Below are 25,309 nucleotides of genomic sequence, written 5' to 3'. Positions count from 1 at the left end.
TCTGAACCTCGGACAACATGGCTGATTAAAGCACCTGCCATTTTTATACTCAGTAACTGGAATCGAGGCCAGTTCCATGCTTGAGGGAACTCTTAGTAAAAATGCTTTCCAGTGGGACCTTCCCTGACCTGGCCACGGTGGCAGCTGTAGGTCTGGATCAGTACCAGATGACACAATGCCCCAGAGCAACTCTACATTAGGGCCCTGTGAGAAATTTACATGGCAGCTCCCAGACTCCACCACTCTTTTAAAGGTGCTAGGTTCCAAAGCACACCACGGATTGGGCCCTGCTAGGGCCTGGCAGCTGCTCAAGGAGGGCATGTACTTTTGTCAGGCCTGACTGGAATAATGCAAATCACAGCTGTTTGAATACATTCAAGTAATGTGTATGTTTTATTTGGGTGTACAATTTAAATGCATTTTTCCCTGCAGGATTTCTGTTTCTTTTCATTCTCATTTATTCTGCCACACATCAAGAAAAAGAAGGTGACACACAGATAAAAGTGTACTATCAAGATCCTCTAGAATACTGGAAGAACTGCTCCTTCCTCTAGCTCCAAAATTATTAATGCAAACCACAAACAGGAATCTCTCTCTCTTAGAATCAGGGCTAGAAACTTGCTCTTTGAATAACAAAAATCTCAGGATTTTTTGGCAACGATTAAATTTTGCTAACAGAGTATCTGAGAGCCAAACAGGTCTAGATCTCCCAAGTCCTTTGTACACATATGCACACACAAAATTATGTTCCCTGGTTCTATTCCTTACAGTTGCTGTTTGGACATAATGCTAAATTGTGGCCTAGCGTCACAAGACTGAAATACAGAAAGCCTTGCGCTCCCATACTTCCTTCTCCGTCTCCTCCTTCAATGCAGCTAAAAGAAAACTAGAAGGCTCTGTTTTAGATAACCTGACCTTTTTCATAGCATCTAAAGTTTAAATTGTGATTAATGTTAACCATAGTTCACTGAAGCAATACAACGTCATGGACTATGGTTTGAAGTCAGCCTGTATGAACAAATCATAGTTAAGATCCATCAGTTTGTGTTCAGACAACAGGTCAACTTCCAAGCTAATCTGAAACAGAACAACTTGTGAACTCATTGTGGCTGCATCAAAAGATGGGTGGGAGAGAATGTGGGAACTCAAGGCTTATGCAGACTTTAACTCATAATACCAAATGAAGATGTAGTGTTACATCTAAATGAGGTCAAGAACTATAGCTACAAGCAGTAAACCTCCCTTCAGTGAGATCTGGGCAAGAATATTGGCTCCTTCGCATGCAATTAGAAATGATTAATTTCTACAGTGGCAAGTTAAAAAAACACCTTTCACAAGCTTTATTTTTCTTCTAAAACTAAACCTAGGCTAAAATGTAAGAAGTGCTTATTGACTCTGGCCAGGCTAAATAGAGAGGAGTCTTACCAGCAAGCAGAGAATTGCTGCATGATGAACCTGGATTTCTTGGCTGCTCCTCAGTTCACAGTATCAGTACAGTTACAACTTGTTCGAGAAACTCACAGCTCCATGAATACCACATTCAATATTCCACTTCAACTCTTTGCCACCTAAACTTGGATGGATTTTGCTGCAATTCTGCTTTTGAGAAAATTCTTCTGTATAGCTATCACCTACACCATCACCAGCTCAGCAGATAAACTTCCCCATTATAACTATATATAACATATGTGTAGATAAATAAATGTATGCCTTACAGTTTGGTAATATTTTTAAAGTTCTATTTTTAAATGCTTAAAATCTTTGTATAAGTAACTAGAAATATTTTCCAATGCTCTTGAGTGTAATTTTACTCTTTTTGGTAAATTTGAAAGCTATAACTAAAGCAGCATATATATTTGTATCTCTCTATTACCCTCCCTGCTTCAGTCCAAATGAGAGAGTGTATGTGTGTGAGTTTGGGAGGGTCTCATCCAACTCTTTAAAGCTTTTATGAGTTGACCTTTATTGGTGGTTTCCTGTCTTCTGACTGCAAAGAGAAATTCATTCTACTCCCCACCTTACAGAGAAGTGCATCCTTGGTGCTGTGAGGTGGGGAATAGAAGGAATTTCTCAGTTAACACCAAACAATGAAAAAGAGGGGGGGGGGTTAAACAAGTTTTCTGCTTTCATTCATTCTTTCAACCAAAACATGAATTAAGAAAATATCCTCATTTTTACAAGAAGGCCAATTATTAGTACAAAGCACAAGCTTGTTTACCACAAGGCCATCTCTCTCTCCCCATTATGATAGCATGATTTCTCCCCTCCCCATTTTGATACCTTCCCCAATTAGCTTGCTTTTTCATCTTATCAGCTATTTTCTTGAGATCCACATCATCTGCTTGGCATGATACCAGCTTTTTTTGTACATCAATACAACGCAACACTAAAGCAGAGCTTGAACTGCTGCTTATTTTGCAAGTCTCAAACAAAAGTTCAAGAGATTTGCCCTCCCATGCCTGCATCCTTACACTAACAAGCAATATATTAGGAAACATGAGGCAAGTGCATATTTGCTGGGTTTGGCAGCGGCACTGTTATCTTCCCAGTAAACTCATGTGAAAAATACTACAAAGGCTCAAGGAATAGCTATCACTGCTTGTAGAAAACTGGAAAGTGAGTTTTCTGAATTATTACTAATGCATATTTTTTTTTGCATTTTTAATATAAAAATACCAAATAGAGAACCATTCTTAGACAGTCAAGCCATAATCCCCTCCAATGGAATTTGATTATTTTGATATACAAATATTGCTGTTATATTAGAAGGGAGGCAAAAGATGACCTTTGAGGCAAAGCCGCTATTTAAACAATTATTCATGACAGGAAACCTCATCCTACCTTTTCAGTCTTTGCAGAGCCCAGAAATTGAGCAAGAATTGCAAAGTGTTCTGCATTATCCACATTTCACAACTGAAAATATCTCCCATCAAACATGGCAGAGCTTCACAGCTACTACCGTCTTTTTCGGTAGCTTACTTAATTAAATATTGTGTCACCTCTAAAATACTGATCAAAAGAGACTTGCCTCATCACAAACAGGCAAGACCACACACCTAGAATGGGCAAGCCAAGACACAAAACAGAAAGCCCTTAAGTAATGGGTCAATTTTAAAAAGACACGCCAAAATAAAATGAGATAAAATACACTCAGACAAGTTAGGTTCTACCAGGACAACCATTCTTCTCAAAAATAATTACCTGGAAGATTATTTTGTGAGGGGGAGGGGAAAAGAGAGAGGGAGAACTAATTATTGTCCCCATTACTTCTTCAGTGGCACAACTACTGTGATGAATAGAGATATTGGTGCTCTGCACTCACCACAGCTAGACCTCTACAGCCCACAGGACCACAGGGTCTGATGCCAAGAAAATGAAAAAGCTGTCATTCCTTGATCACTACTGGATATTTTTTTTAAAAAAAGCTTCTCCCCATCCAAAAAAAAGCTGTCAATCCCTGAATCGGAGGTTAGTTGACCCAGTTTTTGTGTCGTCCCCTCAAAAGGAGATGAGGAAAAGGAGGTGAGCTTTTAGCACTTTGTTTTCATATCATTTCTATTTTGGCAACATCTTGGGAGCTTCTTTGTCCAGCGGCGACATTGCACAAATGAGAACTCAAGCTCACCATCTCAAGGGGCTTTGCTCACGGACTGAGAGGATCCCTCTCACCCATTCTGCATTCCTCTTCAGTCTGGCCCAGTGGTGGACACAGATCCCTGGGCTGTCTCCCCCGCCATATTGGCTTCTTCCCGAAGAGGAGATTCCTCCTCCGCCTGCCCTCTTGACGTAACTGTGGTCTCTGGGGAGATGCTGTGCGGCCCCTCCAGAGGCATGCAGCCAGGATGATTCTTACGAAAGTGCTGGTTGAGGATGGCCTGGAAGGGGAAGCTCTTCCCGCAGACATGGCAGTGAAAGGGTTTGTTTCCCGTGTGTTTGCGGATATGGTACTCCAACTGATCCTTGCGAGTATACTTTTTGCCGCACATACGGCAAACAAAGGGTGTGATGCCCATGTGGAGCCGCATGTGCCGGTCCAGGCTACCCTTCTGATTGAAGGATTTGGCGCAATAGATGCAAGTGAGACGCGGGTTGTAGCGAAACCACCTCTCAGATACTTCCTGCTCACGGAGATATTCAACATAGCCACTCACTCCAACTATAGCAGACTCCTCCACCTGGAGAGAAATATTACAGACAAGCAGTAAAGATAATGAGCTAGTTTGTATGTGGGAAGAGGGTTGTTTTTCTCTTCTGAAGAGATGGCTGTAAGTTTCTTTGGATCTAAAGTTTCTTTGGACCTCAAGATAACAAGAGTGATTGTGTGGTGTGGGGGCTACAGTGTGGGGCTTAAAACTAGGAAACCCCATGTTCAAATTCCCTCTCAGGGCCAAAATACATATGACTCAGGCAAGTACAGTTGTGTCTTCACCTGCCCGCCCCATCTATTTACTTAATGAGATTGATATGCACTGCTTAGTTAAAATATTTAGGTGGTTTACACAAAACAGTATAAAGCGTTAATTAAAAATAGCTATAAGAACAATCAATATATAGATAAAATCAACAATTTAAAAAATAAATGTATATCATTTGTTCCTTTCCTATCTCTCAAACCCTCGTTATTTGCAGAGATAACAAATCTTTTTATCGAAGGCAACAATGGGGTTATGGAAGAGATAAGTTGTTTCCATTCTTAGACCATCTACATTTTGTTCATGAGCAGAAAAATAAGCAAATTCAGGCTTGAAGTCAAAAGAGCTGTACAGAATGATGGATCTATATGAAAAAGGCCTAAGTCCCCCTTGGACTACAGAAATACACTCTACATGGGGCTACCTTTGAAGGTGACTTGGAAACTACAATTAATTCCAAATGTGGCTGCCAGACTGCTGACTAAGAGCGGCCGCCAGGACTATATAACACTGATCCTGAAAGACCTACATTGGCTCCCAATACATTTCTGAGCAGAATTTGATGTGTTGGTATTGGTGTTGACCTTTAAAGCCTTTAACGCAGTGATGGCCAAACTCGGCCCTCCAGCTGTTTTGGGACTACAACTCCCATCATCCCTAGCTAACAGGACCAGTGGTCAGGGATGACGGGAACTGTAGTCCCAAAACAGTTGGAGGGCCAAGTTTGGCCATCGCTGCCTTAATGGCTTCAGCCCTGTATACCTGAAGGAGCGTCTCTGCCCCCATTGTTCAGCCTGGACACTGAGGTCTAGCTTTGAGGGCCTTCTGGTGGTACCCTCATTGTGAGCAGTGTAGTTAAAGGGAACCAGGCAGAGGGCCTTCTTGGTAGTGGTGCCAACTCTGTGGATGCCCTCTCATCAGATGTTAAAAAGATAAAGAACCACACAATTTTTAGAAGACATCTGAAGGCAGCCCTGTATAGGGAAGTTTTAATGTTTTTTGTTTTATTATGCTTTTATATTTGTTGGAAGCAGCCCAGGGTGGCTGGGGCAACCCAGTCAGTTGGGAGGGGTATAACAACAACAAACAACAACAACAACAACAACAAACAACATTACCACACTATTTGGAAAAGCTCTAACAATGTGAAGGCAGCATGGGAAGGGGGCCTTGGGACTGTAATTCCACAAGAAAGGTGGAATGATATGTGGAATAACTAACCAACAGGAGTCTACGTTAGTATACCACTGACATTTGACTCTGGGAAAAAGGCATTACATAAACAACACTCTGTCACTAATGTGTTGGAGGGGATGTGTAACACCAACATTCTGTCTTCCACCTATGGTTGCAAAACTACAAACAGAGGTTCTTCCACAGGACTCCCGCTGATGAGATTTGCCAGCTGAATCCAGATTTATATTAATATATTTTACGCATAAGTAGATGCAGCTGCAATAATGGCATTCATTTCTTCCATTGTTTATTCCATCTCCATTTTATTCCTATTTTATAGCTGTCTTCTTCTGTAATTTTCTAGATGCTCATTTCTTGTAAAGTGTCATATTCATGGATAGTGCTATACAAACAGGAACTCAATAAAATGCAGTGTTCATCATTTCTTTGCTTTATGAGTCTACGGAACACACTTTTTACTTTTAGTGCAGGATTCCTTCTCTGATTCCCCTTTATTCTTTTTTTATATAATAATTTTTTATAAAGTTTTCTTTACAATTTCAAATAAACATTTTATAAACTTTAAAATATCCAATGACTTCCCTTCTTCTTTCCATGGTTCATTTTACATATCATACATTATTGCATATTTTACTATAACCATTCAAATTAGTTTTTCACTTCTACATCCATCAAAAATTATTTACTCTCTTGAATTTATCTTAATGCTGCCAGCGTTTTCAGCTGTATAAAATTATTTTCCATATATTCAATAAATGTTTTCCAGTCTTCTTTAAAAGTATGTTCTTGCTCTCTTATTCTATATGTTAAATCTGCAAGCTGTGCATATTCTGTCAACTTAAGTTGTCAATCCTCTTTAGTTAGGACCTCACTCACTTTCCATTTTGGGGCTAACCAAACACAGGCTGCAGTTTTTGCATACATAAATAACCTTTTCTGACACCTGGGAATTTCAGTCTGGATTATACACAACATAAAGGACTCTGTTTTTTGGGGGAAAGTAATTTTGAACATTTTTTTACATGTCCGCCGCATGTGGAGGAAGGTTCCCTCCACACTTTACACTTCCAACACTTATCTGATTCTGTTTATAAATCTAAGCCAACCTACTCGGAGTTAAGTACCATCTATGAATCATTTTCAAATAATTCTCTTTCAATGAATAGCATGCTGTAAATTTCAGGTCACTTTGCCAGAGTTTCTCCCAGAGGTTAAGATCTATATTGTGTCCTATATCTATTGCCCAGTGTGTCATTGAAGCTTTAACTAGCTCGTCTTTTGTTTCCCATTCATAGACATTTTAGACAAAAGTTTATCCTTATTTTGCAAGAGTTCTTTTTCAAATTGTGAGCTTCGGTCAAAAAATAAACTATTTCTATCTGATTTAAACATATAATGTAGCTAGTGATATTGCAACCAATCCATAACTTGACTCCTTAGGTTTCCATTGGTTTCAGCTTGGGTCCCCTCCCTCATAAAATCCAGCAGTTCCCTGTAAGTCACCCATTGTCTGTCCATATTAACTCTCTTAATTGAGATTGCCTCGATGGGAGATAGCCATAAAAGTGTTTTGCTTTCCAGCAGATTTTTATACTTCTCCCAAACTCTATCCAGATTCTTCCTAAGAATGTGGTTCATAAAACTCTTATAGATTTTAGCCTTCCCATACCAGAGACATGCATGCCAGCCAAATTTTAAATCCTGACCCTCTAAATCTAAGATGTCTGCATGGTCCAATACAATCCATTTTTTTAGCCAACACATACAAGCTGCCTCATAATACATTTGAAAGTCTGGCAGAGCAAAGCCTCCTTTTTCTTTTATATTTATCATAATTTTATGTTTAATTCTTGGCTTTCCCCCCTGCCAGAGATATCTTCTTTCCATTATTTGAAGCATCTTAAATTATTTACAATTGGGATTTGATTGAAATAAAAACAGAATCTTAGGCAATAAATTCATTTTAATGGCTGAAATTCTACCTAACAGGGACAGTTCCATTCTCCTCCATATCTCCAACTCTTTCTTAACCCCTTTCCACAATTTAATATAATTATTTTCAAAAGGTTGTTCTAGTGTCAGCACCACATCATCAGCAAATGCCCTTAATTTATAAACTCTACATCCTACCTCAATACCTTTAATTTCTGAAGCAATATTTATAATGTCATAATAAACAACAGTGGGGACAGGGGACAGCCTTGTCTCATTTTTTTTTCTATTTGGCATTTGTCTGAAAGAATATTATTTATTAATATATTTGCAGATTGATCAGTATAGATTGCTTTAATTCCTGCTACGAAAGAGTTACCTATTTCCATTTTCTCTAAAACCTGGATTATGAATGACCATGAAATATTATCGAAGGTTTTCTCCGCGTCTAGAAAGATTAACGCAGCCCGTTTTTCATTTCTTACTTCCAAATACTCTATTAAATTAATTACATTTCTTATATTCTCTTTCATTTGTTGGCCTGGTAAAACCCCGGCCTGGTCTCTGTGGACTGTCTCAGCGTCCTTTTCAATCTATTAGCTAAAATTGTAGCATATAGTTTATAGTCACAGTTCAATAATGAAATAGATCTGTAGTTCTTGGTCTTTGTTAAGTCACTGTTTTGTTTGGGGATCAAAGTAATGAGTGCATCTTTCCATAAAACTGGAAACCTCTTTCCCTCCCCATTGTGTCATGTCTTTCAGACTATGCTTTCAAGAAGGGTGCTGTATGTCCATTCCCCAGCCCTCCACTACAAAGTATATCTATAGACAATCTATAGACAATCTATAGACAATCTATATCAGGAGTGGCCAAAGTTGGCCCTCCAGATGTTTTGGGACTACAACTCCCATCATCCCTAGCTAACAGGAACAGTGGTCAGGGATGATGGGAGTTGTAGTCCCAAAACAGCTGGAGGACCAAGTTTGACCATGCCTGATCTATATGAATAACTGCAGCAGTAAAGCCCAAGTTAGGGATACCTACCTGGGAACTGGGTTGTTTGGGTTCATCCACCCGCCATGGAGATTCACTTTTTGACCTGTACCGCTCATTTACAGTAACCACACTACCAGAAGGGCTAAATCTGCAAACGAAAATAGAGATTAATGGATAGTTGGGAAATATTATGATACTTTGAACAAAGACATGGGAAGAATCAGAACTTCTGCTCGATAATATTAGTCAATAACATTAGGAGTGGGGCAGCTGGGACTGGACAAAAGGTGAGGTGTGTGTGTGTGTGTATACCAACATTGATTTGGCAGCAATGAAATCTTTTAAGGCAGCCCAGCAACTTAGAGATGGACTGAGGAGCAGCTTAGCTTCCTGGGGAAAGGAAATTTGTTAGAGTGACTAAAGAGGATGAACAGTGTCACAGGCCTATTCACTCATGTAGAAGTTGAGACAGTGGATCTTATTAGGCATATTTCTGTCCAAGCCAGAAATATTCCTCAAACTTCAGTTTATGGAACATTTATAGCCTGGGGAGTGGGCTTGCCAGCAAGTGATACCCAGCTTCCCCAAGAGCCTTTGTAAGGAGCAGCTGCCAAAAGAACTTTGAGGAGGTTTCTGAGCATTTGAGTTCATGTTTGGGGGATGAGTTGTTAGGTATTAATGCCAGTAGCCTGGGGGCTACTCTGGGATACTGCTAGCTGACCTACTGCTAAACTTAATATTTGTATACATTTGACATATTTTGTTAATCGTTTACTTTTTAGTTTTATGTTGAAGTGACATTAGCTTTATTATTGATTATGGTTATTGTATTACTGCATTTTTACAGCTTATTTTCTATAAACTGCTTTGAGCACATTTGCATTTGTAGAAAATGCAGTATATAAATAAAATGACTACAACTATGAGTAAGCTTTTCACAACTAGTTGATGTACATTCTACCATTTATAAGCAGCAGCACTCCCATCTGTCAAAGAATTAAGAATAATTTAACTTGGCATTACAGTCATACCTTGGGTTGAAGTAGCTTCGGGATGAATATTTTCGGGTTGCACTCCACAGCGACCCGGAAGTAACAGAGCACGTTACTTCCAGAATTCGCCGCTCGTGCATGCGCAGACGCTCAAAATGATGTCATGCGCGGAAGCGGTGAAATGCGACTTACGTTTACTTCAGGATGCAAACGGGGCTCTGGAACAGATCCTGTTTGTATCCAGAGGTACCACTGTACCTTTGTTTTACATACTGCTATGCCTGACGCATGAACCTGTGACTGCCACCTCAACAAGAAGAGCCAGAAATGCTCTCTCAGTACTAATATTTCTTTTTCAAGTAGCAACATTATGCCAACAAAAAGGGTCAACTCAGTCATCCTGCTAAACCACAGTAAAGAAACTTCATTATGGAAAATTCACCATGAGGTCAGAATAGACAGACCATGTTTTGAAGATCATGGCTTGGTGTGATGACCACATGGTCATTGCCTTGCCTTCAGAGGTCATTGTACCTGGAGATGGGAAAACTGGGAAAATGTAAAAAAGAAAGCAGGCAAGCAGCTTGAATCTGTTTGGAATGGACTGAGATGATGGCTGAAATGAACCAAAGAGGTGTTGTGTTCTCAGTGACTGATTCACAACTATGGAATTCCTCTCCCTTAGTGATCTATGCCAGCCCTGTGCAACCTTTTTGATTAGGATTAAGGGGGTCGAGGTTTTCAGCATATTTTATGTTTTGAAGCTGCTCAAGTGTGTTCTGGATGCAAGTGCTACAAAAATTACTGTTATCATCTCTTGAGCCTTCAGGGTGTGGCAGGCTTTATACAAGTTAAATGGTAAAGTGGAATCAACCATTAGTTTAGATAAAATACAGTGAATAGATAAATAAATACCAGTGCTGGGGCGGGGGGGGGGGGAGGCAGATATGAGACTACTGAAAAACACAGTAAACTTGGTGTAGAAGGTATTAAACTCATACCGCGGAAACCACTTCTGAGAAAGGGTTATTGATCTTGTGTATGTTAGGGACTTTACTAGAAATTTCTAATATGAAGAAGTTATGCCTTTCACAGCTTCTGATCCCCCCTCCCCTGCTACAAAAGCTGAGCAGATCTCTGCCTGGGGAAGATAAAGTCCCACTCTAGAGCTTATTGACTGTCCAGATCACCATTTATGCACTTTCTGCTGTTAATCCTCTACAAACTGCAACTTTCATATGTCGTTTTAATCATGCCCCATCTTCAATGACTTTTTTAGACAGCAAGCTCTAGACGGTGAGCATCATGGTGCTTGTAGATTCTGTACAATGCCCAGAACACTCTTGGAAGCAAATCAGTTTTTAAGAACAGAAAGTCTCACCTGTCAATCTCTGTGCTGGTTGGCCTGGCCACTTTTGCTCCTGATGAGCCTAATGTGTAACTTTCCTGTCCCATTGATCCATGGCCTGTGGTATCAATCACCATGGCAGTGACCTCCTCAGCACTGCTCCCATCTTCTCCGGATGGCTGGTTTTCTGTCCCCAGCCACTCCTCCAGGTTCTCCGTTTTGATTCGTACTGCTCCAAGAACTTTGACCTCATCGTCACCCTGCCCACCATGGTCTGCCACTCCCGTCTCCACATACCACTGACCTGCCCTATTAATCCTCAGTATGGGCTCCCTGCTCTCCACATCCGAGCTCTGCTCAATTATCTGAGGGCTTGTAGACTCCTCAGGAGGACTAAGTTCCCGAATGTCCAGCACAGTGCTGACCTGGCCCATGCGGCTTCCTTTCGGGGTGCTGTGGTGTGGACTCAGAGAGCGATTCAGAGATGGGGAAGCCCGGTGAGATTCTGGAGGCCGTTCTTGATGCTTTGCCCTGGTTTGGCTCAATTCTGCTTCAACGCCGGCTACGTTAATTTTGAAATGAATGCCCTCCAAGATCTGTGTGCACTTGTCTATAACATGTTGCATCTGCAGGAAACTTGCTGCAGTCAGGTAGCTTATGATATCAGCCAACTGGAGGCATATCCGGCCCGTGTAGCAAAAAGAGAGGAGTTGTTCAAAAACAGTGGGATTTTTGATGACAGAGATGGAAACCGTACTCATCTCGTTGAGCGACATGTGGTCCCGGAAGTAAGGTGAACTGGCAGCCAGTACTACTTTGTGTGCTCTGAATGCTTGGCCCTGCACATTGACTACAATGTCACATAGCCGGCCCTGCATGCGCAGCTGGTTGAGGTGGCTCAGGACAGAATTGCTGAAGTCAGGAATCTCCAGCTGAATGTTTCCACTTTTCTCCATGTCGGCTCCAGTTGTAGGTGGAGCAACCCTAACAACAACAAAATGGCACCACAGGAAGCATTAGAAAATATTTCTCTTTATGCCTGCTTCTCATACTACACAAGGAAGACAAGAGTGTCCATAAATAGTTCTCAGACAATGAATTTGCACACACTTTCAGATATGATTGTCTTTCACAAGAGGATAAAATACAAGTTCTTTTAAAGAACGTATTGCTCAAAATTAGTTGCTTACACAACCATATTTAGAGGGGTTGAGAAAAGCAGTCAAGGTTGGCCTCCATTGTACATAACATTACACATAGTCTAAACTTTCTCCCTTGGGTATTCATCTTAATACCATAAAGAACAGCATCAGTTAACAATAAGAGAAGAAATAAGTGTTTTGAAGCCTTTTAAAAGTTGTAGCAATAAATGTTTGGGACCAATTTACAAAGTGCTCAAAGGGCAAATCATGAATTTGTGCACTATTTTTAGAGAGACCAACACAGCTTTGGACTTCTGCCTTTCTTTCTGTTGCTAAGAACAGATTTCTGCTGGGAAGGTCATGGAGACCACACAAAAGCAACTATGGCAGAATGATTAGGAATAAACATCTTAACTACACAGAGGAATCAGCATACCAAGCTTTAGGACAGGCATGGTCAAACTTGGCCCTCCAGCTGCTTTGGGACTACAATTCCCATAATCTCTGACCACTAGTCCTGTTAGCTAGGGATGATGGGAGTTGTAGTCCCAAAACAGCTGGAGGGCCAAGTTTGACCATGCCTGCTTTAGGAGCATCAGTGATCTGAAATCACACCCTGTGTTACAGCTGGGGTTTTCTGTACCTACCTAACTGGATAGATCTGCTGCCGCCTAAACTTATGAATGAAAACAGATGCTTCCTGAAGCAGTATCCCAGAGAGTGGGGTGGATTTGGGGTTCACTTCTAAGTGATGCAAAGATTTATAGATCTGGAAGCAGCTTGTGCTGATAGAGCATTGTGGGTATGACAGCAAGCACTAGACAATGGGCTGTAACAACGAGGCTAGGGGCTTTGAAAAGAACCCTTTCATTCATCTGCTGCTTTTGACAGGGTGCGCCATCTATCCTCCTGCTTTGTGATAACAGTACCCTACCACAACAGTATTGTGAATAAGTAGTACTATTTTTTTCAGACTGGGAACTCATCTTAAATTTTCAGGAGACCCACTTTTAGTCTACCGTATATGTTTTTTCCCCCCCTTTTCTGTATATGGAGCGTAGAGGCAAAGATAGCCAGGCTGCTATACTGTCAACTGAAAAGGAATATGGCAGATTCGGCTTGTAAGAACAGGGTTATGAAAAGAAAATCTGCATCAATTTAAATTCCTTCTTCTATGCAATGATTAAACACAGAAAACACACCTTTTGAGGTGGGAGAGGTTGTGAAGCCATTCATATTGTACAGGGGTGTCCACTCCAGTTGAAGACCAATGAATCTGGCTGATGTGGGATACTCAAAAGGTGGTTAATTCTGAATGATGCTGCCCAAACATAAGGGGCAGATATTATTTTGGATCCCATATCTTCTATAGTCTTTGTAACTGGGCCTTTAGACATTCATAATTTGAGGTGATAACAAACGCTTTAGCATTTCATTCTTCAGGGGGAGCACTCATTTGCTGTGTTTTAGTTTAATCTATCACTTCAATCACACTCCTTAAAGGCAAGGAATTTCCTTGACAGTTTCAGAGCATGCCTTGGATAAAAAACAAGTTTGGATAATGCTAGTCTAGAGAGTCCACCTTAGGTAAATGACTGGACACCACTGCTCCAAAATACATTTAAGTGGGCACAAAAGTCAACATTATTTGCATACTCCCTGCACAGACTATCCCTTTCTTGTATGAACTAAGAAAACAGAAGGGAAGCAATAGAAACAAGATACCCCAAATCATTAGAATGGAATAAAGTATAGTTGTACCAAGAGAAAGAACAACCACCTTTAATAGGATACAAAAGCTAGGAGATGCAATCGCAACACAGTAGCAATGCCCGTTTTAATGACGGTGGTCCAGGCTTCACCCCTCCCGCTCCTTGTCCCTAATGCCCTCACCCACGCAGGAAGCGCAGCACCCTGGGCAGGACCTCTCAGCATGCCAAAGCCCTCAACACGCCAGAACATTACAAAGCAGCCAGGGAGAGACGAGGGGCAATTAAAAACAGTGAGTCGAGAGAGACCGAAATAAATGAATATTGACATTCCTTCCCTGGCTGGAGGCGGTGGAATAAGGAAAAGAGGGTGGGGGTCGCACGACCTTTTAGCCAGAAGCAGTTCAAAGGAGGAGCAAACTGAGTTGCTAAGAGACAGGGGAGGGCTACGAATTGGGGTCCGGCAGGGAGCCCCCTCATTCCGGGAGCAGGTTAGGCCAGCCCAGGGGGGGCCTCCTGAGGGTCCACCTGAGAGGCGTGGGGGCGTGGGGGGGAAGAAGAGAGAGGCGGCCGCTCTCCAGGCCTCCTTCCCTTTCCCGAGGGGACCGAAATATACCGTCTACGTACCTCCAGGGGTGGGGGGCGGGGGGTGGGACGAGCCCGAACACCCTTCCGGAAGCGAAACCCCCCAGACGGGCAACGCCCCGGAAGAACATCCCCCTTTCCCCGACGCTTATTCTGATTGACTAGCTTTCCTCCAGGCTTCTCGTCCGGCAGCCCCGCCCAGAGGCGCGAGCCCGCCATGGGGAGGGGGCCCGGGGGAGGCGTCTCGTGACCCCCGGCGCGCCGGATTGGTGGGGGGACGTGGGGAGGCGGGACCGAGATCTTTTCTTCTTCGCCCCTGGGGGCGGGGCCGTGCAAATTAAGCCTCGCGCCCTCACGTGATCCCAGGGAGGGCGGGGCCTGCGTGCCTATATAATGAGAGAGGCCCCACGTTGCTCCCTCTTTGCTAGGTCGCCATTGCTCGAGCTCTGCTCTCCTTTGGGGACCATGGTGAGTGTTCGGGTTTCTTCGCTTTTCTTCCTTTCTCAGCCAGTTCCATTACAGTAGGGCTTTATGGAGCGCGCGGGTTGCCTAGGAAGTGTCGTCCCCCGCGGATGGCTCGGGGGGGGCGCTGGATGGAGGCGGATGGCCGCGCCGGCCCGCACAGGCCCCCTTGGCTGCTCGGCCTTGCGAGCTAGTGGCGCCTGGGCGGCGCGCGCCCCCGTTTCCAGAATGGCCCTCCGCTCTCGCAGTAGGAGGAGGAGGGAAAGGCAGGAGCGGCTGTCTGAATACCAATTCTAAAAGGCTCATCAGTGACGAGCGAGGCCCTTCTTCGGAGTAGCAAACGAAGTGCAGAACCTTTGGCGGGAATGAAATCTGCACGCCGGGGGGGGGGGTCGGGGTGGTCGAAAAGGTGAAGCTTAAGGAGACCTAAGTGGAGCAGATGGCGGCTTTTAACGTAGTTCTGGCAATGCCTTAACTTCGCCCGGGGCTTATTTAGCATTCACTCAGATCAGTTTCCCAGGAGGGCCGAATAGATCTCAGAAATAGCTTGATTTGGATGGTGAGCGGATATTGCAACTCGGGAATGGCTGAGGAATTGTTTATTTCTTGCATTTATCTCGTTCCTTAGCCCCCCCCCCGGACCTCAAGGCCGCGTGCCTAGTGCGCCGCCCCCCCCCCGGCCAATTGAATGCCCACAACAACCTTGTGAGGCAGGCTGGACGGAGGGAGTGACTGGCCAAGATCAGCGGGCGAGTTTCTGGCAGGGGGCCTAGTCTGCCTCTCTAGCCACTGCGCCGCACTGGTTCGCAGAAATGGCAAATGTCCTGTCCTTCCTCTATACCTAGCATTAAAATTCAGTGAATGGAGCCGCCACCCCTTGCAGGCTAGTAATTCTCCTCCTGCCCTAAGTATATTTTCTAGACTAATAACTTGGACAGTGGATGTAAAAGAAATCTCACTGGGGAGTCCTTATTTGGAGTGTGGTAGTGAAACCGTTGCAGCGAGTCTTCTCACAAAAGTAAAGTGAGCTGCACCAAAGGTAGCACATGGCATCTTTTTTAAAAAGCCATTTCCTGATAAGGATGAGCTCTCCTTCACTGTACCTGCACATGATGATAAATGATGTTGGTAGGGACATCTGAGAGTATGATGAATACCAACATCTCTGAGCAGGATTAGGACCTGGGTATATTCAGTGTTCAACGAGGCATTTTAAAATAGCCCTGCTAGTTCAAAGTCAGATACTCCTGTGTTGCAGATTAATTTATGGCAGCTCTAATGTACCTCAATGAATATTGCAGGCCAGTGTTTAGGCTTTGCATGGTTTACAAGAGCCCTACAGTGTTTGCCACATATACTAAAAAATCCTTTATGGGTTGGTTTGAAGCTGAGAGTGGTTACAGTTAAACTGCTGCTATAGTCCTGTGTTGCTTAGATTTCTGTGTTGCATGTTGGGCTGAAATACTATTTCAGGTCAATGGCAGGGTTGATGCTGATTTGCATTTCCAGTCAAATACCAGGTTTTTAGGGGGGCCACTTGTTTTTAGAAGCATTTTAACTTACGAGAGCTCTAACATATTTTTTTGTGTGCTTCCTTATAGGCTCAGAAGGTGAAGACAATACTATTTGTGGAGGTAACATTTTCTGTTTTGGATTAAAAGAAAACTTTAGGCTTTTTCAGAATGCAATATATAGCTTGCTTAAATGAGAACTAACTTTGTGCCACAATGATGACACTTATTTGCTACTCTTGATTAGAATGATGAGAATGCTCAACCACCTATAATTGAAACTGAGGCACTGAACATTTTTTAAGGGGCATCTAAATTGTTTTTAAAGGTTTTGTAACTTTTGCTGTTTTCCTTGCAGGGTTTTATAAATGGTTTGGTACTTACAGAAGGAAGATATTTGGGTAAGTGTCCTACAGAAGATCAAGCAATCTGTATAAAAGCCTCTACCAGCTTTTCCTGGGAGTTTTATATACAGTGGATGCTCAGGTTGTGAACATGATCCGTGCGGGAGGCACGTTTGCAACCCGCAGCGCTGTGTCTGCGCACACGCAGTTTGCGATTCGGCGCTTCTGCGCATACGTGACCTTCGAAACCTGGAAGTAACCCATTGCAGTACTTCCGGATTTCAGCGCGTCCGTAACTCGAAAAACCGCGACCTGAAGCGTCTGTAACCCAAGGTATGACTAGTAGTTTTAAATGGCATATACTTAAATTGAGCAAGCTAGCAGCATTAAATGCTGCTTTGGTTTCTCTATTGCGATTGAAGGATGTGTGTGATGAAAGCATAGTTCAGCAGATAATCTGTGATGAATGCAGATGTCTTTCGCTCCTATCTGATGCATCCTCGTTATTTTGATGGTACTATCATTTCTGTACTTAATGCCGAACATCAACATTCTTTGCTTGCCAAGGAGATGGCCATTTTATAATATGCCTATTTACTACTTGGGGGGAAAAACACGGAACGTTTTTAGCTCAAGGCATATTACCTAGGTAAAAACTATAGATGTCTACTGAAGCAACCAGTCAAACAGTTAATGCCATTAACAGCGTGAAAGTGTTTGGCAAAAGAGGATTTAGACTATTAAGGTAATAAGTTGTAACAGAATTAAAATTTTCTTGCAGGGTCTGCATTTGCACTGTATGCTGCAATATGGCCTAGTTGCTGCTATACTATAAATTTCAGTCCAGCTCCTTAGCATGGCCAAACAGGTATGTTTCATGGAAAAATTTGAATGTGTAGTTATGGCAGAAAGGGAATTTTGAGCATTGGCAGGGCACCTCTCATGAACAACGGCAGTGACCCACAGCATGCTTAGGCTGCCCAAAAGTTTTCTGTTTCTCCGCACTCCGTTATATTATTACCAAGCACACTTGGTTGCATTACGCTGTAATGGGTCAGATTATATCAGTCTTTGAACTTCTTAAAATACTCATAACACACTTTACATCATGTATTAAATCACATCTTAAATCTCAGGTCTGCATGAATTGCAGCAATAATAAGAGACTGGAGATTTCAGTAGCCCTTATTGTTTGGTCCACTGTGGTTGTATTGATCCAAATTGTATTTATCCCCAGGCATATGAGAATTTTCCAGTACATTCTTTGCTTTTCTAAATAGTGTTGGGATTTGTTGGGTGGTTTGTGTCCTGTCCTGCCTTTGTTCTCCAGAGGTTTCAAAGCAGCCATTCTATGTAGTTGCCAATGCTGTAGTTATTAGGTTATATGTAGACATTAAATCTGCTGTATATGATGCTGAATCAGGTCGCTGATCCAAATGAGGATAATTGAATCAACACTGATACAGTGGTTCATTGTAGTTTTAAAAAGGAGTGAAGCTGGGTTCAAGACTAAAATCACTTATTGTCACTTTTATAGGCCTCCATAATGCAGCTGTATTGAAGTATGAGACTTGAGTTCTGAAGCAAAAAAGGTGGGTTACTGGGAAGTGATTTGTCAGTCAGTCCAACCTCACTGCAATATTTGTTGAGCAGTGTGATAAAACTTGCTTAGAGAGGCTGTGAAGTTCTTCAAGAATACTCCAATGCTATTGGACTATACTTTTGAAATATGGGTCCCATTTATTCCTAGCACAATTATAAATACTGCTCATGCAGCCTGCCTAGGAGGTGCCAATGCATCTTAGGTATAACACTGAACAAGGTCTTCTAGTTATATCAGTGAAGGTGAATTTTTATAATGTGTAGTATATAATGCAAGCAGCCTGTGTGATGAGAAGCCAATGAAGCTGACTTAAATAATGGAGATTTGTAATTAGCTCTACCTGACTTGGGCATCTGCTTGCATTTTCCTGTTTAGCAGCTAGCTTTCTCTGGGCTGTCTTAAAGAAAACTTTCTTTCTAGGTCATGAGGCGACTTTGAAGATCTCCTTAGAGTTACATTCCTGATAGTGGTAAGTTACTATAAGACATCTACCTGATAAAATTTGTTCAGCATTGCAGTAACATTGGCAACTGTTTTGGAAGGATCAAGCAATAATGTGGGGATTAGTATGGGCTGCTTGTCAACAATTCCCTGTTAGATCTTCCAGATATGATGGTAATAAGGGTTTTAATTTGGGCGATTTTTAATTGTTTATATAACTTTGGGCATTTTTCATAGCTTGCTCAGTACTAGACCACACATGTAACCAGTGATGATAATAGATTCCGCCAAATGACTGCTCATGAAATTAACAGCATACCGTTCTATATACTGAGGTTACATTGATCTGTGGTCATTAGTTAGGAAACTTACAGAAATACAAATTACTTTCTAGATTCACATTAATAGAACACGCGAATATAAAGTTCCAGGTTCCTTTGTGTTTGTGATCCACCCATGCCAACATTTGGTTCTGGCCAACACAGTTCTGCTTAACTTTGGGCAGTTCCCTGTGGGAAGGTGTTACCAGTCAAATCTTAAAGCAAAAGTTGCCAAAATGAGTTTAACGTTTTCTAGAGCCGAGCCAAGCTGGTTCCCTGTAATAAGATCCTCTGTTGCAACTTAATTAACAAATGTTTCTTTCTCTTTAAAGTCCAAATGGTTGAGGATTCTCCAGTTTTGAGTTACCTGCTGAAAGAGGTTAGTAAATGACTAGCTTTGAAATCTGACACCATAGGCTTGTGTTCTGGTTTGGGGAGGGGCTGTAGTGCAGAGGAGAGCTAACTCCATGCAGAAGGTCCCAGGTTCAGTTCCTGGTGTCCAGCTTATAGGAGACTGGAAAACTGCTGATAATTGAAGTAGGTAGTACAGTGGTGCCTCGCAAGACGAAAATAATCTGTTCCGCGAGTCTCTTCGTCTAGTGGTTTTTTCGTCTTGCGAAGCAACCTGATTAGCGGCTTAGAAAAAGGGGGAGGAAGCGAAAAAAATCACAACTCGCAAGACGTTTTCATCTTGCGAAGCAAGCCCATAGGGAAATTCGTCTTGCGAAGCAACTCAAAAACTGAAAACCCTTTCGTCTACGGGTTTCTCGTCTTGTGAGGCATTCGTCTTGCGGGGCACCACTGTACTAGGTTAGATGGCTCAATGGGCTGAGTTCATACAAAGCAGCTTTCATATTTTGCGTTTTTCCTTCCTTTCACACCACAAATTAAGTCAGGCTCTGCCTGGGAAAAAGCCAATGATGTTTTAAGAGTAGTGGACAGAAAATATTTCTGACAATTGTGCGCTGAGGCTTTTACTGGGGGGTGGACAATGTAGCTGAGCAGAGACATGCCGGTGGCTCTTGGCGTGTCAAGTACCATGACTTACCTAAGACTGTCTTTAAGGAACGAGATCATCACCCCACTCGTACTGACCATCCCAGGGCGCACAACCACTGCCACAGTGTCCTTTCTCCTATCAGACCAAACAGAGCAGATAACAGCAAAGCTTGCTAGGTTCTTAGCAGGGGCAATCAGAATAAGGGCCACTGACTATCTACCTAAGACTGAACTTCTGAATCAAATAAGTTTCTACTGCAGTGGGAATGTGCACTTATTAATAGGCATCTCCTTTGTGTAAGAGTGCACTCAAAAACTTGGGTTGGCTCACGATGAGAACTTTGTCTTTGGTCTGATATATAAACTAAGGTTTAAACTATGGCAAATATCTTCCTTTTTTTTAGACAGAGTGGAAACTGAGAGGAGAGGCCCAAGCTTCACAATACACTGGTAAGCTGTAAAAATGGCATGTATCATTGTTAAGAACCCTTCCCATGGCCCACCCAATGCCAACGGTATAAATCAAGTGTAAATGATAGAGGTGGCAGGGAACTCCAAGCTGTTGACCAGGGCCCAACTAAGTGTTAATCAAATACTGCATCTGCGGAGATTTTTGCTCAACACACACACACGGTATGTTTGTACTGTTGATGATGAAATTGTATAAAACAATGGGAATCTCTCTGAAAAGAAGTGAAGAGAATTTGCACTGAAACAGTACAAAGATGGTGCTGCCTTTTAGTGCATTGCTGCTTGGGTGCACATAAGATATAACTTTCATTACAGATTAAACTGGGGGATGTTCTGGAGAACTCTGCCTGTGTGATGCAAGTGCTACACGCTCTGGATTGGGGGGAAAGGAACAGAACATTTTTGGTAAGCATGCATTGGTTGTGTTAGAAATATATTCAAAAATTGGACCTAAATGTTCCCCTGTATGTAAGGGTCTGGAGAAGAATGGCAAGAAGAGCAGATACAGTGATGATAACATAGTTCAGCAGATTGAACTGTGGTGAAGAACTGCAACTGTCTTTCGCTCCTATCTGATGTATCTAGCTTCAGACCACAAGTATACAAGTCCCCTTTTTAAGCCTTCACTTATATTACATGTGCAGATTCTATTGTAAAACTTCAAATGTAACAACACAGCCTGCTTGTAGAGTTAATGATTACTGCAGTGAAATAATAGAAAAGTCCATCCGCAGAACGGGTTGATTCAGAAACTTGTGCAACTTGATTATTCAAAATCATTTAGTGGTTTTGTCCATTCTGTGTTTAAGACATATTCATTACCCTTTTATATATATCTCTCAAATTTAGGTGGTGAACATCTTGAACTAACCGTTGTATGTGAAAGGTAGGTATCTATCTTGTGTTATCAAATACTATATGGTGAGTGATGTGGGAATGGATATATGATGATAAACATAACCTTGAACTCTCTCTCTGACTACATGATGGAAAATATCAAGGTCTGATCTGTTCATTTGCTGGTATGTGCAGCTGTTTTATGTGGAATGCACTGGCTTGACACCCTTTCTTCTTCATCCTAGATGTGAAGTTGCAGCCTCACCCAGAAGACATTCAACTTAAAATAGTGGAAGAACCCGAATGTAAATTCTGTGACATCTGGATGTTCAATATAAGCTTTGGTTACAATAGATGTAGATTCTCCAGGTGTTTGGGTCAAAATGAAAATGCCAAGCATGTGCAGCCTCATACGGAACAGTTGATTCAAATAGATGGGAGAAACTGTTTAGGCAGCAGCAAGTTTTCAGTAAAGCATAGCCACGACTGGCATTGGGGAAGTAATTGTTCAATGCTAATCTTGACTTAGGACACGGGTGGTGCTGTGGGTTAAAGCCTCAGCGCCTAGGACTTGCCGATCGAAAGGTCGGCGGTTCGAATCCCCGCGGCGGTGTGCGCTCCCGTTGCTCGGTCCCAGCGCCTGCCAACCTAGCAGTTCGAAAGCACCTCCGGGTGCAAGTAGATAAATAGGGACAGCTTTCTAGCGGGAAGGTAAACGGCGTTTCCGTGTGCGGCTCTGGCTCGCCAGAGCAGCGATGTCACGCTGGCCACGTGACCCGGAAGTGTCTGCGGGCAGCGCTGGCTCCCGGCCTATGGAGTGAGATGAGCGCACAACCCTAGAGTCTGGCAAGACTGGCCTGTACGGGCAGGGGTACCTTTACCTTACTCATCTCTGTTGGGAAAGATTGAGGGCACAAGGAGAAGGGGACGACAGAGGACGAGATGGTTGGATAGTGTTCTCAAAGCTACCAGCATGAGTCTGACCAAACTGCGGGAGGCAGTGGAAGACAGGAGTGCCTGGCGTGCTCTGGTCCAGGGGGTCACGAAGAGTCGGACACGACTAAACAAGTAAACAACAACACTCATCTCTTACTTTTTACCTTTAATCTTGACTTGGTGGATGTCTGTGGTGATTGTGCTTATATTTCTATTGCTTTTTTAAAAAACAGCCATCTACCCTAGGATTTCATGAGGTCAAGTTATAGGGGGCGGGCCCCTTATAGGCCAAGGCTGGAAGGATAAACACCTGCCATTTGGTGGTCTGAAGATCTCACCTGTTTGACAATTGCTAGATACACATTCGATCTTGCTTGGACGTAGGGTGGCTTATAAAGGTTTCTTTTGTTTAGGGGGGGTGTTTCTATATTGTAAGCTACTCTGTATTCATTGGATGAAGGGTGGTATATACATATAATCAATAAAGGATTTAATCCAACCTCAACTGCATTGGCTTCTTTTTAACAGGGGTCTATAAACATGGGTAGAGTTGCTGAATAGCAAACTAGTAAACCATTGCTGTTTCCAGGGGCTGGGCCAGATTACCCTTGTGCTTTTCTCAAAGCTAATTCTGTCACCTTTTCCCCTCTGGTATTAGACCTCTTTCTGAGGTTTTTCTTAGTAGCGCACAGATGAAGGAAAGCCCTGTTTAGAGTTAATATTTCTCATAATGTCCCCTTTCCAACTCACCTGATTTTGGTTAATTGGCATCCTGCAAAGAATATGCTTTTTATTTATATGCAGCCAAAGCCGGGCTCAGGGCGGATAACAGCAATAAAAACACAGTAAAAACATAAAAACATAAGGGGGGCAATTTGAAATACAGGTTAAAATGCAGCCTCATTTTAAAATAGCCGATAAATCAAAACCTTAAGGGGGGGGGAACATAAGGGTCAGACTGAGTCCAAACACTGCCCTAGTTGAGACCAATCTAACCACTTTGCGACCTGGGACCTACAAAATGTCATTTGTGGACCTTAATGTCCTCTGTGGGGTATGCCCAGGAGATGTTGTCCCGTAGGTATGAGGGTCCTAGGCCACATAGGGCTTTAAAGGTCAAAACCAGCACCTTAAACCTGACCCTATACTCCACCGGGAGCCAGTGCAGCTGGTAAAGCACTGGGTGAATGTGATCCCTCTTGCAAGGACCAGCTTCAAGGGCAGCCCTGCGTAGAGCGAGTTACAATAATCAAGCCTGGAGGGGACTGCATGGATCACAGTGGCCAGATCAGGGCGAGAAAGGGACCAACTGCTTAATACGGCAGAGATGGAAAAATGCCACTTTTGCTGTGGCTGCAACCTGCGCCTCCCTGGAAAGGGAGGCCTAGAAGGTTCCACCCACGCTCTTGACAGAAGGGGCTGGCACTAATTGAGCCCTTGCAAGAGATGGGAGTTGGCCCCCCAACCCCATGTTTTGACCCAGCCAGAGGACCTCTGTCTTCGAAGGATTTAACTTCAACCGGCTCCCACGCAGCCATCCAGCCATAGCTTCCAAGCACCTGATCAGTGTGTCTGGGCCAAGTCAGGGTGGCCGTCCATCAACAGAAAGCGTGAGTGTCATCAGCATATTGGCAACCCAGCCCAAAGCTCCAGACAATTTGGGCACAGGGGCGCATAAAGATATTAAAAAGCATCAGGGAAAGGATTGCGCCCTGCGGGACTCCACACACCAAGGAGTGCCATGGCAGCAACTTCCTCCCTAGCGCCACCCTCTGTCCCCGACCTGAGATAAAGGAGCACAGCCATTGTCTGACTGCCCTGAATCCCCACATCGGCAAGGTAGTGGCCCAAAAGTTTGTGATCAACCATGTTGAAGGTTGCTGACAGATCTAAGAGAATCAGCAGTCCTGACCCGCCTCAATCCGGCTGTCTATGGAGATCTGTTAGGGCGATCAGAGCCGTCTCGGTCCCAAAACCAGGACGGAATCCGGACTGAAATGGATCTAAAGCCAATGTTTTATCCAGAAACCTACCAAGCTGTTCAGCAAACACTCACTCAATTACCTTACCCAGGCTAGGAAGATTCAAAACCGGGCAGTAATTGGATAGATCTAGAGGGGACGCGGGTGGCGCTGTGGGTAAAACCGCAGTGCCTAGGACTTGCTGATCGTATGGTCGGCGGTTCAAATCCCCGCGGCAGGGTGAGTTCCCATCTTCAGTCCCAGCTCCTGCCCACCTAGCAATTCGAAAGCACCCCCAAGTGCAAGTAGATAAATAGGTACCGCTTTATAGCGGGAAGGTAAACGGCGTTTCCATGTACGGCGCTGGTGCTGGCTCGCCAGAGCAGCTTCGTCACGCTGGCCACGTGGCCTGGAAGCCCCGGTCTCGAGATGGGCGCGCAACCCCAGAGTCGGACACGACTGGCCCGTATGGGCAGGGGTACCTTTACCTTAAAGGATCTAGAGATGTTTTCTTTAAAAGCAGGCGCACCACTGCTTCCTTCAATTCCCCTGGGAAAGTATCTGTGCCAAGGGACTGATTGATGATCTCACCTAGGGGGTCCCGCACCTCGTCTGGACACGCTCTAATCAGCCAGGAGGGTCAAGGGGGCAAGTGGTGGGCCTTCCAGCTCGGAGGAATCTGTCTACATTGGCAGGGAGTATCCGATCGAAGTGGTCCAATACTGGACCTGAGGACAGTCGAGGGGCCTCCAATTCTGTTACTGTATCCAAATTGGCAGGGAGGTCACAGCGCAGCAGCAAGACTTTCTCCACAAAAAAGCTCACAAATGCCTCACACCTGTGGGTCAAATTCGTATTTAAAATTGGCTCTTCCTCTAGAGTTGTTAAAGACCTAATTATTCTAAAAAGTTGCGCTGGGCGAGAGCTAGGTGTTTATTATGGTTTATTATGTTCTGATGCCCTACTTACACTCCCCCCCCCATTGTCATGCTACTGAAGCAGCTGAGCCTGCCTCAGTATTTTGAGGATAAAATGAGAGTACTCATGTATGGCACCTTGAGGTGGGATCTAAAGGTAATTAGAAAAATAGCTTCCTAAACACTTCTGA

General features: G+C 43.3%; 1 protein-coding gene and 9 non-coding genes across 12 annotated transcripts; 9 read left to right on the top strand and 1 right to left on the bottom strand.

The window, feature by feature from the left end:
- Window positions 1-370: 370 nt before the first annotated feature.
- Window positions 371-14,467, bottom strand: ZBTB37 (zinc finger and BTB domain containing 37). 3 transcript variants are annotated; one of them, XM_053391210.1, is made up of 4 exons: window positions 14,359-14,467; window positions 10,914-11,864; window positions 8,589-8,688; window positions 371-4,175 (listed from the first exon to the last, which is right to left on the bottom strand). In XM_053391210.1, the coding sequence occupies exons 1-4, from the start codon at window positions 14,445-14,447 to the stop codon at window positions 3,687-3,689; spliced, it is 1,629 nt and encodes a 542-aa protein (XP_053247185.1). In that variant the 5' UTR covers window positions 14,448-14,467; the 3' UTR covers window positions 371-3,686. The 3 variants fall into 3 exon arrangements, with proteins under 3 accessions (XP_053247185.1, XP_053247187.1, XP_053247186.1); XM_053391212.1 differs by lacking the exon at window positions 14,359-14,467 and adding an exon at window positions 13,803-13,825; XM_053391211.1 differs by lacking the exon at window positions 14,359-14,467 and adding an exon at window positions 13,225-13,450.
- A 1,409-nt stretch (window positions 14,468-15,876) lies between these two features.
- Window positions 15,877-15,956, top strand: LOC128416802 (small nucleolar RNA SNORD74). The gene has a single exon (XR_008331316.1). It is a non-coding gene; the product is annotated as a small nucleolar RNA SNORD74 (small nucleolar RNA).
- Window positions 15,957-16,498: 542 nt separating this feature from the next.
- Window positions 16,499-16,578, top strand: LOC128416791 (small nucleolar RNA SNORD24). Its single transcript, XR_008331305.1, has one exon. It is a non-coding gene; the product is annotated as a small nucleolar RNA SNORD24 (small nucleolar RNA).
- A 475-nt stretch (window positions 16,579-17,053) lies between these two features.
- On the top strand, window positions 17,054-17,134 carry LOC128416805 (small nucleolar RNA snR60/Z15/Z230/Z193/J17). Its single transcript, XR_008331319.1, has one exon. It is a non-coding gene; the product is annotated as a small nucleolar RNA snR60/Z15/Z230/Z193/J17 (small nucleolar RNA).
- Window positions 17,135-18,515: 1,381 nt separating this feature from the next.
- LOC128416803 (small nucleolar RNA SNORD44) lies at window positions 18,516-18,582 on the top strand. Its single transcript, XR_008331317.1, has one exon. It is a non-coding gene; the product is annotated as a small nucleolar RNA SNORD44 (small nucleolar RNA).
- Window positions 18,583-18,940: 358 nt separating this feature from the next.
- On the top strand, window positions 18,941-19,015 carry LOC128416801 (small nucleolar RNA SNORD47). The gene has a single exon (XR_008331315.1). It is a non-coding gene; the product is annotated as a small nucleolar RNA SNORD47 (small nucleolar RNA).
- Window positions 19,016-19,909: 894 nt separating this feature from the next.
- Window positions 19,910-19,970, top strand: LOC128416765 (small nucleolar RNA SNORD75). The gene has a single exon (XR_008331287.1). It is a non-coding gene; the product is annotated as a small nucleolar RNA SNORD75 (small nucleolar RNA).
- Window positions 19,971-20,638: 668 nt separating this feature from the next.
- Window positions 20,639-20,716, top strand: LOC128416793 (small nucleolar RNA SNORD79). Its single transcript, XR_008331307.1, has one exon. It is a non-coding gene; the product is annotated as a small nucleolar RNA SNORD79 (small nucleolar RNA).
- A 250-nt stretch (window positions 20,717-20,966) lies between these two features.
- Window positions 20,967-21,051, top strand: LOC128416804 (small nucleolar RNA snR60/Z15/Z230/Z193/J17). The gene has a single exon (XR_008331318.1). It is a non-coding gene; the product is annotated as a small nucleolar RNA snR60/Z15/Z230/Z193/J17 (small nucleolar RNA).
- Window positions 21,052-21,403: 352 nt separating this feature from the next.
- On the top strand, window positions 21,404-21,483 carry LOC128416792 (small nucleolar RNA SNORD81). The gene has a single exon (XR_008331306.1). It is a non-coding gene; the product is annotated as a small nucleolar RNA SNORD81 (small nucleolar RNA).
- Window positions 21,484-25,309: the final 3,826 nt, after the last annotated feature.

This window comes from Podarcis raffonei, chromosome 6, assembly GCF_027172205.1.
Source record: "Podarcis raffonei isolate rPodRaf1 chromosome 6, rPodRaf1.pri, whole genome shotgun sequence".
NCBI classification, from domain to species: domain Eukaryota; kingdom Metazoa; phylum Chordata; class Lepidosauria; order Squamata; family Lacertidae; genus Podarcis; species Podarcis raffonei.
This window is presented reverse-complemented; position numbering and strand designations above follow the sequence as displayed.

Excerpts from the sequence above, each read along its gene's own strand:
- ZBTB37 (XM_053391210.1), bottom strand. The coding sequence starts at position 14,447 with ATGTTCTTCCGGGGCGTTGCCCGTCTGGGGGGTTTCGCTTCCGGAAGG. Across the intron at positions 8,689-10,913 it reads ACCAGCACAGAGATTGACAG|ATTTAGCCCTTCTGGTAGTG; the intron begins GTGAGACTTTCT and ends TTTCGTTTGCAG. Across the intron at positions 4,176-8,588 it reads CCAAACAACCCAGTTCCCAG|GTGGAGGAGTCTGCTATAGT; the intron begins GTAGGTATCCCT and ends ATTTCTCTCCAG.